This window comes from Protopterus annectens, chromosome 1.part0 (assembly GCF_019279795.1).
Source record: "Protopterus annectens isolate FY-2018-M chromosome 1.part0, PAN1.0, whole genome shotgun sequence".
Lineage (NCBI taxonomy): Eukaryota > Metazoa > Chordata > Ceratodontiformes > Protopteridae > Protopterus > Protopterus annectens.
This window is the reverse complement of record NC_056725.1, coordinates 1,754,689,608-1,754,702,178: the sequence shown is the minus strand read 5'-3', so window position 1 is coordinate 1,754,702,178 and position 12,571 is coordinate 1,754,689,608. Positions and strand designations below refer to the sequence as shown.

The following is a 12,571-nucleotide window of genomic DNA, read 5'->3' as shown; positions in this document are numbered from 1 at the left end:
TTTTGGTAAGTTTTTTATTACAGCCTCCGAGTATGTCTTTGTGTTTTTATGTGTTTGGTTTGCAGTTGTGGTAGGTGTATGTGGGACTGGGATTGTTGTGTGTGTGGTTGCCATCTCCTCCTGTCTGGTCATGCCAGCCCTGAGTTGAGAGAGTTCAGCCTCCAGTTTGGCTATATAGTTGCATCTCTCACATGTATTTGTGTTTGTTGGGAGGAGGAGATGGTTGTCTGTGTACATGAGACAATTGTAGCATTGTCTCAAGATACCCAGATTGACCAGCTGAATTGGAGACGACACCAGTAATCTACCAGTCGACATGCTAGATCAGTATAAGGGAGTGCTGTACCTTTAAGGGAAGTGGATAATCACAGAGGTGGTAAGTAGATGTAGTGCTTTACTTAGTACGAGAGTGCTTACTTAGTAGAGAAGTATTGAGAACAAGTGCTAGGCTTATAATGTAGTGAGTAGTCTGTTTATACTAAGAGTAGAGCTTCCTTAAGGGAAAATTTGAAGAGCAGACTTGGCGGACCCAGAAAAAGTTTAACCTTGTTTAACCATATGCGCACAACTGCGCAAAGCCGTGCAAACGTGGATTTTAAACAGTGAACTGACAGTGATTTTTACTCTGTCAGTTAATTTAATGAACTTGCATTGACGACATCTCCCACATTTTGTCATGCCTGTATTAAATTTAGAGGTCCTTTTCGGCCTTTCAACCAAACCTTTCAGGTTTACGCTCCTCCTAAATGTTTAGTTGGGGTGTCAAACCTAAAGAACTACTAAGGTGGGGATCTTCCGAAATAAATGCTCCATTCTTGTTGCACAGTAAAGTAAGCTAAATGTTTCTACATAGACTTCATCTGACCTCATTATGTTCTAATAATTGAGTATTTAACATTCATTAAAACCATTACATGACTAGACCTAAACATTCTAAAAATTTCATAATTTACTTTGTTCATTTTTAAAGACCTATTATAATGCAATTTATTTTTTAAACCTAACCCATGCCACGCGACAAATTACACTTTCTACTTACATTTGGCATAGTCTAATCTGTCTTCTCTACTGTCTCCTGTCAGATCTGTAGAACATGTTCGAAAAAATTGTGTCGAAGGTTTGGCTAGTACATTTAGTAAATGTCTATTTTTAATTGCAAATAAATGTTCATATGCCCTAATAAGGAGCTGCCTGTTTTGCATATATAAAATGATTATACACATAGTATAATAAAACATAGCATAATAAACCACATAGCATAATAAACCACATAACAGTTGGAGCATAAGTTCTTGTTGTGTTCTTCAGTAATGTATGCATGTGTATATATTTTATATAATATATATATATCTCAGCTGTACAGATTTTCACAGAATGTCCAGATTTTCTTTACTTTGTCTTACAACACAACACACAGCAAAGTAAGCTAAATGGTTCTACATAGATTTCGTCTGACCTCATTATGTTCTAATAATTATTTAAATACATTCATTAAAACCATCACATGACTAGACATAAACATTCTAAAAATTTCATAATTCTTTGTTCCTTTTTAAAGACCTATTATAATTTAATCTATTGTTTTAAACCTAACCCATGCCTGACAAATTAAACTTTCTAGTTACATTTGTCGTAGTCTAATATGTTTTCCCTACTGTGTCCTGTCAGATCTGTAGAACATATTCTAAAAAAATTATTACAAGTGTGGAAGGTTTAGCTAGTACATCTAGTAAATGTCATGTTTAATTGCAAATAAATGTTCATACGCCCTAATAAGTAGCTGCCTGTTTTGCATATATAAAATGATTATACACATAGTATAATACAGCATAGCATAATAAACCATATAACGGTTGGAGCATAAGTTCTTGTTGTGTTTACACAAAATTTGTATGGTCTTTCAGTAATCTAGGTAAATGTATGTATGTATATATAATATATATATATATATATATATATATATATATATATATATATATATATATATATATATATATATATATATATATATATATAATCATATCTTTCAACTGTACAGATTTTCACAGAATGTCCAGATTTTTCTCTCATAGTTTTTATTCTTTTTTCATAAAATTGTGATTTTCTTGCAAATTAGTGGCAAATCATTAAAGACTGAAGTTAGAAAATAAGGAAAGACATTTGAGTTTCAAATTCAAACCCTTCAGAAAATTCATGCTAAAGCAAAATCAGTTATTCTATCAACTTTCTAAGTTTGTAATAGTATTTACAATTGTCCCTATTTTGGGGCCTTTGTCCAACTTTTATTTAAGGCTTTGTCCAGATCTCTTGGTATGTATGTATATATATAAATAGTTGCACATCAAGCATCTATACGTACCATTATTTTTAACCACTTTCCTTGCTTCTTTATTTTCCTTTTCAAGAATATTTTTTACTTTACTTCTTATTAATAAACTTAGGCTGATTTCCTAATATAATAAAGATGTCTTTATTCCCTTCTAATATTTTTTAGTTATCTATTGTAATGTTTTTTATACACACACACACACACACACACACACACACACACACACACACACACACACATACATACTGAATCCAAATTGTAAGTTAAGGCCATAGTTCTAGACTTCACTATACTTGACAAACTAATGTTTCTTCATCTAATGTTTTCTCTGTTGCAGAATTTGCATAACCTCTATCTTGAAACCTGTTTTAAGATTATTAATCTCCATACTGTATCTTTATCAGTGTTAACATTTGTGTTCTGTTAAACTTATTCCTTATGTCGTTGTTAGTATGCACTAGATGTATGCTAGCATGATGTAACAAAACATTCTTCCCAGCATTCTTAGAGGACCCTTTTTGTTTTTGTACACTCTCTTGTCTAAATAAGCTATACTTATCAAATCCACACTACCAGTAACTTAAAAAAGTTAGTACTTCTATTCAGTTTGTCCAAAAAAGGTGTAATTTCATATTCAGTGCCTCTGCAAGACCAACAAAATTCATCAATAAAATGTCAGTAATACACTATCTTTTCAAATTCCTTTAACTTGTAATTAGGTCTTTCTTCCCAAAGAGATAAGGTTGGCAAAATTTGGAGCCATGCTGGCACCCATACCAACTCCTATATTCTACTTCTACAACTGACCTTAAGATATGAAAAAAATATTGTTCAATACTTATTCCATACATTCACAAAGACACAACTCTTTTATTTAAAATTCTGTTGCGCAGAAAAACATTATTTACTCACTCATAGTTTTATACATAAAATGACCCATAAGGCAGTTAGCCTAGTATTTAAGCGTAGCCATTTTTCCTTTTTGTGCTTGAAATAAAACACCCATTTGGCTGTAGATTGACCTTATCCATCCCATGGTCGATAATTATATATTACCACTAATGAGAACAACTGGGAACATACCATAGTTAATTTGAGGGGACCCGTGCATGGGATAAAGTGTTAAAGAGCTGCCTGTGTCACCTGTGTCCATTAGTAGTATAGGGGTCCAGTCCTGGGGTAATCTTTTTCCCATGTGTAGATCTAAATTATACTTAAATGGACAGGGATGAACTTTGTTTAATGTGGATGGGGAGTGGGAGTCTGTTCCATAGCAATGGTATCCTCTGTGAAATATATCTGTCCCTCTAAGCTGTTATGTTGATGTTGCAGAAGAGGTTAAGATCTCTAGACAGAGTATTTCTTATGCCATTTGGCTTGCTGATGTGCAACAAATCCATCAGTACTGGGACAAGAGGATGCCTTGTATGTCAGGCACAGGTCTTAGCAGTCTGTAGGGTACCAAATACTGTGACAGGGCTTGGAGTTGGTCTGTACAGAGCATGTTCTTTAGGCTTTGTATCCTTTTAGTAATGTATCTTTGTGAGCATTCCATTTGTTGCATATTTCTAGACAGATGCATGCCAGAGGTGGCATTATCTTTAATGATTGGCCTAATGAGGGCTGAGTAAATGGGGACAATGACATCCCCAGAGCTAGACACCATCCTTTTGTTCATAAGCTATGCAATATAGAGTGACTGTCCTACAGCAATAGATGCCTGTTGGCAAAAGGTTGGGTCACTGTCCGCATACTTTCCCAAACAACTGGATCAACTCTTAGGGACATATTGTTAGTGTGGTAGTTCCCTGTGGTAGATGTTGTATCCTAATCCCTAACCCCGTACATCTTTGGTATTATAGTGTAAAGAGAATTCGCATCATTCATGACCAACCAATCATATTCCTCAGCTATGAATTGCAGATTTTTGTTTAAAATCATAGTAGTCTGTAATTTAAGATATACTCTTGATAACAACTTCACCCAAAGCTTGATCTATAATTAAGATAATGGTTCAGTCTTTGAACCTTTCAAAACTGCCACTATAAGTCTCATTGACAGGTCTAGTTCATCTTTATAAATTTGTGATATTACAAAAATTACTCCAACTCTGTGATATTTAAATTCAAAGAAACTCCTACACATCATAAGTAATGGCAACTTGCATCATATTGTCATATAACCATGCACCCGATTTTAATATTTACTTTTAATTATTTATTCAGCTTGGTAACTGGGAAAGAGCACTAATCCAAATAGATCTATTTCATTCCCAGCCCAGACAAATATAAATGACAGTAGACTAGCAAGTTCACAAGAAGTATTATGAATGCAAACCAAATATCCACAATTCAGTCTTATTAATTTCGCTATAAAAATCTTGTCGCAACATGTAAAAACAAAGTATTAGTTTTAAGGGTGTGCACACTTATGCAACCAACTTATTGTACATTTTTATATTTTTTCACCTAACAGATTTGTTTGTTTTTCAATTGAATTGTACAGTTTATAGCTCACATTACAGGTGGGAAAAGTTTTGAAATGATTTATTGTGGTCTCATTTTTTTATATCACAAAAACCTGGCATTTTAACAGGGGTGTGTATACTTTTATATCCACTGTATGCAGCTTTGGTAAATGTGTACCTTTTTAAACAAAGGATGCTTAAGAAATTCTTCGTGCTATCACCTCATAACTAGATTTGCAAAGGAGGGAGCAGCTCTTGCACACAGAGACTCCTTTTTTTCTGCACATTATATTTGCCATCAAATATGAAACTATTATTATTCAGAACTACACTTAAGCAGATAGTAATATTAATGAGTTTGAAAAATTAGATAACTTACTGAAATATTTAATGACAAAACCTATACCAATGTGTTGTTAGTTGCTAGTATAAAGTGAAACTGCATACAACGTTATTAAACAGTATTCCTTTTCATCAAATGTGAATGTGTCTAAAAGTAACCAAGAATCTCTCAAATACAATTATGACTTCTGTACTACAGGGTTTAGTATAGAGACAAGATAAACTGAAATGGGCTCAGTCTTTTATAAAAGTCTGTTACTATAATAGGCCTAAATGGTGGGATGTAGTCTGTCCTTAAGAATCTTAGGAATACCAAAGAACCTTGCTATCTTATGGAAGTCTGCTTTTAAAAATTCATACAAAGTAAATCAATGTCTCCTTGAAGAAGTATATCTAATAATAATTCATTGGTAGCAAAACTGTGATCATCGCATAGCAAGAGCGATTATTCAGCATGTAGTTAATAGCACAGTATCATAGGAGGTATCCAAGAGGGACATGGGTGGAACCCCTGGGGTGAATTTGCAGTTACCCATCCAATCCTCTAGATTGGATTTGAAGCTGGCCAATGAGGTGCTCTACTTGACATGAAACGGGAGTCTGTTCCAAAGGTGTAGTAACCTTTGAGAGACAAATCTGTCCCTCCAGCAGGTTCTATTGATGTCACATACCAGGTTAAGGTCATTAGAGAGAGAGAGTAACCCATGTACCATGTGACTTATGGATATGCAGCAATTCCAATATAGCAGGGTCAAAGATTGCCTTATATGCAAGGCAGAGATCGCCTACGAGTAGTCTGTATGAAATAGAATAAAGTGGCAGTGACTTCAGATGTTTCTCCAAGGACAGATGCTGAAGATCTTGAATTTTCCTGGTCAGGAACCTCTGTGGTCTCTCCAATTGCTGCAGGTGCTTGGAAAGGTACATATCAAAAGGGACATTGTACTCCATTATTGGCCTGATGAGGGAAGAGTACAGGGAGGTTTTAACTTGTTTTTTTCCTGGAGGCAACGCCCTTACTTATGAGATGAGCAATACAGAATGCCCTTCTTATCACTGTGGAGATATGGTGATCAGAGGTAAGTTGCTGTCAACCTGTGCGCCCAAGTCTCTCACCACTTAAGTGCATACTTAAGGTGTTGTTATTGATGTGGTTATCAGAAACATTGCTTTTACCAAAGGGATGATGGTACATTTTTTGCATTGAGTTTAAGGCCATGACTTTGGCACCAGTCATTTGTTTGTGTAAGACCCTCTTCTAGGATGTTGACATAATTTGAAGATACTATGACCACTCCTAGTTTGCAGTCATCAGCAAACTTTGTCAGCCATAGACCTTTAGTTTTAGCTTGCACTTCAGAGAAATCGATTCCAAACAGTGGAGGTCCCAGAATTGATCCCTGTAGAACACCACTCATTACAGGTTTCCTGTTTAGGTTCATAGGTTCATAGAATAGTACTAGGCTAAGTGCCCTTGCGAGCCATTGTAAGCCTAGCCAATTAGTCCTTGTGAGACTCAAACCCTGCACCTTGTGTTTGTAAGGCAAACACCTTAACCATTAGGCCATCCTCCCCACCCTGTTGAAGTGCATTCCCCTAATTTGACTACATGGGTTCTATCAGTGAGCCAGTTAGTGACCCATCTTATGATGTATGGGTTGATACCTAGCTGGGTGAGTTTGTCAATTATGTCTGAGTGGGTGATCTTGTCAAAAGCCTTGGCTAAGTCTTGGTAGGCTGTATGCACAGATTTCCCCTCATCAAGGGCTTTGGTGACTGCCTCGGAGAGGTCCACCAGGTTTAACAAGTATGATCTCCCTTTGACAAATCCAAATTGAGTAGGGTCAAGTGCTTGGAGATTACCAATATTTTTGTTGATAAGGTCAATGATGATTCTTTCCATGGCCTTGCAGGTAACGCTAGTCAGGATAATAGTTCTGTTGTTCCCAAGGTCAGTGCAAGTACCACCTTTGTGCAAGGGGCCTTTTCCATTCAGCTGGGATGAAGCCAGTGCTTAGACTGTGATTGAAATGAGTACCCAATGGTGTTGCTAATTCTTGTTTGAGCCCATGTAGGACACAGTCTGGGATGTTATCAGGTCCCATGGATGCTGTGTTTTTGACATTAGAGAGGGCATTCACAACATGCTCTTTAGAGATATTATATAGAGGACAGGTAGTAGGCATGTTTGGGGTGAGCGAGGTGGGGACAGGGGAGTGAAATTTTCACAGAACCTATCGGTTATCAGGTTAAGAATGTCCACAGTATCATTAACTGGTATCATTAACTACCAGTTCAGCACAAATCTGGGCCTTTCCTTTTAGGTTACAGATGTAACTAAAGAATGCCTTATGGTTGTCCTTAGTTGAAGAAGCTAATTTGGATTCATAGTTACCTTTGGAGGACTTCAGAAGAAGTCTTATTTGCTTGTTTAACTTGAGGAGGGAGTGTTTCCAGTTTAGGGCTTGATCCCTCTTACTATTAGACAGCAATCTCTTCTTATTGTCAAGCGTGTTAGTGGCAGTTGTCCACCAGACAGGTTTGCCCTTCCTGAGGAGCTTGTTTTAGTTCTGTCATGTAAGGCTGAATCAGTGCAATTGTTCAGGTGTTTGCATAAAGTATTTGTGTAGAATTTTGCATAGTTGCCAGTTCCATCTGTGGGAAGAGGTGCAGTGAAGCCGTTTATACCATCCCGTAAGAGGTTATAATCTGCTTTGGAGAAGTTCAACTTAATCTTTGGAATTCAAAGTAGTCTTTGGAATTCATGACTACCCCACTGCATCTGTCTTTCCTCATTATTGTTAAATCATGGCTTTCTGTTAGATCTCTCAAAGCAGTCCTCATCAGAAGTCAAATTGTGAATTCTATTGTTATTTAAACCTTTTCTTGAATCAGCTTCACAAATGCCCTGAAAAACTTGCAAAGTGCTATGTAAAACAGGGTTAAATGTATTTTTTTAAAGTAGTAGTTTAGTTTTGTATTTCAGGAACTTCATGTAAAATATATAACTTAAGTTTAATTCTCTGACATAAAGTTTTAAATCATCTAGAGTCTTCACAGTATCTTTTAGATGGAAAAAAAGACCAGCCTTTTTTTAAAAAGGCTTAAATGATGGCCAGTTGAGAGAAAAGTTGGAAAAATTAAAAACTTGAAAGTTATCGGCTATCTTTTCTTGCCTCTCTCCCTCATTCTTTCCCCCTTGTTTTTTCTTTTGAAGTTCTAATTCTGTGTCTTTTTCATAGTTATGTGGTCAAAGAGCTGGCAGATGAGTTGGTTAATATGCCTATGCATTCTGTTTCCTCTACTAATATGGACCAAAATTAGATGGTTGAGCTCAGTTTGAAATAAGATTCTTGGTATTGTAGGTTATGAGATCAGTTATAATACATTCCATGGCTTTATAGATGAGGCTTTTAATGCCGTCCTTATGGACAGGCATCATGACTATAGTGTGCCAGTCATCAGGGAAGAACCTATAGCTAAACGCAGGTTAAGCAATTTATGGAGTGGATTGACAAGGGCATGTTTAACACAGTTAATGAACCAACCGGTTATATTGAAAGGTACCGTGGAAGAAGCATTTTTGAACTTGGTTGGCACTTTCATAAATTATCTTTAGAGATTTGACAAGAGTAAGGGATTCTGATATTTTGAGGCTTTGGATAGAAGTCCTTGGGATAAAGTTTGAAGTGAATTTGTCTGTAATGTGTTTGCAAGGATGGTGGCAGTGTCATTTGGGTGGTATTTGGTATCATTTTGAAGTTCAGAGTAGTGTAAGCTGTTAGTTTTCTAACATAGCTAACGAATAATGTAGAATTATCTTTGGCTTTAGAGACCAACCCAAGTTCATGGGCTCCTTTACTGAACCTAATGTTCTTCATTTCTGAATGTTTAATATTTATCTTGATAATTGGGTTTTGGAACTGCTGTAGAAGTAAGGAGTTTCTTTCTTTTGCTGTTTAGATGTATCCTTAAAGTAGATTCAGTAATTTATGGTATGTAAATTTAGCATTTGCATATATTCTGAACAGTTGGAAAGATAAATTATGTATCTAGCTGCAAAAAATAAGATTGTTTTTGTAAAACTCTATATGTAATGTAGATATGATAGCAGAAATGACAGTAGTGGGTGAGCATTGTACCATGCTGACTACCATTTCACCACAGTTGTGGGTCACATATGTTAATGTTAAGAACATGTTGATGGTGCAGCAGATTTGGTGTAGTAGTACATTGCTCTGACTGTAGTGCACAGGGTCCTGGGTTCAAGACTTAGTAGTGAGGACTTTTTAGACTTGTGCTGTGGCTCTTGAGCAGCGTACTGTGTTCTGTACTCTGTACTTGGATCGGTGTAGGTTATATTCTCATTGCTGTCAGCTTGGCTTGTGTGTGTGAGAATTGTTACATCAAGTATTGAACCTCGCTGACCCTCTTCAAGCACAACCTTGGTGAGTGTATGGGAAACCACAAATTTGTCCCAGGGGTTCTACCTATGTCCCTCATTGACAGGGGCGACGGGTGCTGACTAAGGTTTTTTTTTGGGGGGATAATCTCTTGGATAGGCTTGTAAGGTCCTTAGGGCCATTAGCCTAGTAACCTCCTATGATCCTATGTACACTTACATGTATATTAGATTAATATGCGAGTATTAATGCTACAGCTGTTCTTACTGTGTGTATGTGGGAAAAGTGGGAGTCCTTGTATTAACTAGAATGCAGTTAATCCTCATCTAGTCAGCCATCTTGTACTAGTACTTTTACTTCTTTTTAATAATTTGTTTCCTTAGTTTTATTTATTTATTCTTTCCTTCCATCTTTTATCTTTTAGTAGACTGATTCTGTTGATTAAAAACTCATTTTTTTTGTTATTTCTTTTTTACAGGGCTGCTTTGTTTTTAAGCCAAGCACGAAAAAGAAAAAGATGACGTTTACAGCAGGTGAGTAAATGTGTGAAAATATGCATGTACTTGTAAGTATTATAGTACTAAATAAGTAAGTAAGTAGTAAGTATTATAGGTAAAGAAATTCATCCTCCGAAGGGTGGGGTGTATCAGGTAGAGCTGAATGACACCAATGAAAGAAAAGGGTATCGTAAATCACAAGTTGTTTTTTGCTTTCTGAGTGCTTATTGCACAGATGCATTTTCCAAAAGTATGTATTAACCAACTGACTTGCCTTTTATTTTGTTTAATTAGTAGATCAGTCAGGTTAGCCAGGATGCAAGTTTACAAACAATATTCAGTGCTTAATATGATGGCTCAAAATCTATTCAGTCCATTTTTAAGAAGAGGAACAAAATTCTTTAGACTGAAGTGCAGCTATGTTTTCCTATATTGCAGTGAATAGCATTAGTTAAAGTTAAAAAGTGCACTGCAATTGGATTTGTCAAGATCATTATGTCAGATACTGTATTTGGTGTTAAAAATAACATGTTTTGCCCAATGAAGTTTCTGTAGTTTGAAATGTCAGTCTTTCTAATATGCAGAGCCCATCATTTTAATTACGTTATGGGCACAAGGACAGTAGAGGAAAGGCCACAACAGGTATGAAGACTGTTGATAAGGATACTATGGTCAGTAGTGTCATATTATGAGTAGACATCAAGCAGGACCAGAGCCATATTGATTTGTAGCCATTGTGATTTAATTTGCTACCCCTACGAGGGTAGATTCAGTACTGTTCTAAGTACAAAAAACAGACTGGTGGGGGTCCTCGAGCTTATGAACACCTAAATGAGGTTTAAGTTGCACATTTACAACTATGTTACTAACTTTGTCCAAGAATTATAGATTGGAAATGAGATAAAAGTTTCAAGACAGTTACAGGATGTCCAGTGCCTCATTTAAACAAGCTGAAAATATCCCAGATGTCTCAAAGTTAAAATATTTGAACATAGGACACTGCATCAGGCAATAAATAACAGTGAGTGTTTGTATATATTTCGCAATTTGAGCTATGCATGCCTGAATTCACTCACATGTGCTCGTTACACAGAACAATACAAAATTCAGTCCAAGAATATGAAAAACCTTTTCCAACATTAACTATTGAAGAACCAATGAAGTCTAATGGAAGCAGTGCTGTTCTACTGGCTTTAGCCATGTCATTAAAAATCAGAGTAGCCATCTTGTACTCTTTCAAGGAAAAGTGGTACGAGTTGACTTGACAAAGCTACACGGCCCAAAATAGCATGACCTGTCAGTCTGCCACTGCAACGATCTTCCTGTCTAGAAAAGTCTCCTTATAGAGGTTTCAGTTTGGTGATGAACATATTGTCTGTCACTACTGCGCCTGACATGCCTCTGCTTATGTTCTAACCTTTACGTCTTCTACCTCAGCGAAAGAGTTCCACATCATGCCATGATTCATGAACACTGAGAGGGTCACGATGTACATAAGATAAGCAAATATGTCCAGATCATCAGTCAGTGACTGAAAATAGACACCAGCCATCTCATCAGGACTGCTAGTACTAATCTTGAAGAGGATGGCAGATGAGGAAGAGCATAGTTTTTTTTTTTTTTTTTTTTGCACTCACAACATTGCCTGATTTATATTCTTATTATTAACCTAGCCACTCACTGTTCAGTTTAAAATGTAGAACCACTTCACTCCCCAAATCTTATCCTGACTAGGACACTGAGTAATGGAGATAACTTGTTCATACTTGCTGACAAAGTTCTTATCCAGCCATGTCTCCATTATAAGATCAAGGTATGTGGGGCAGACTGTGAAACTGTATTACTTTCCTGCCTAAGACTGCAGAAAGAACCATGGGTATGGAGCAGGTGAGAGGTGGGTGAACTTCAGTACATCAGTTTGCCCCATCGTGTAGAAAAAGGGGCCCAGTGCTGCCATGGAGCATCCTCCATGAGTGGCAACAAAGGCCATCTTACTATGACTACCTTTACGTGTGCGTAAAATTTGTAAGTGCCTAAAAATCTGAAATGCAGGTCTAGACCAACCGCATAAAAATGATGGTGTATCGAAAGTCCCTGTCATGAGTACACTTAATAAAAAAAAAAAATAGGGATCAGTCAAAAAATAAATATAAATGTAATTAAAATGGCATAACACAAATGTTAAATATGTCAACAAAACATACAATACAAACTAAGGACCCATCAAAACAAATGCGTCAAAACTAAACTTTGTAAAGAAAACCTGACAATATTCACAAGGCCAGAATTACGTTACAGCACAAATAAGAGATCCACTCATACTTTTAAACAGTATGATCCAAACCCTAAAACAAGTAACCCTGTACCATATTTGTCAATATAAATAGGTAGAATGGAAGCAATACTTACGGTCCCTGACAAATGTTCTTTTAAAAAAGGCCAGTTCATCAGCTGTACCAGCACTAGTTGGCATCTACCTTAAAAGGTCCCAGAAAATAAAAACACTAAAAGGGTGAATTAGTCCTAGTCACCC

General features: G+C 36.4%; 1 protein-coding gene across 1 annotated transcript in view; it reads left to right on the top strand.

Moving 5' to 3' along the window:
* ORC3 (origin recognition complex subunit 3) overlaps positions 1–12,571 on the top strand; it is a 1,128,136-nt gene that overhangs the window by 108,681 nt on the left and 1,006,884 nt on the right. Inside the window, exon 2 of the mRNA XM_044069085.1 lies at positions 10,020–10,074. Coding sequence (XP_043925020.1) covers positions 10,020–10,074 — 55 coding nt within the window. The remainder of the gene's footprint in view (positions 1–10,019; positions 10,075–12,571) is intronic.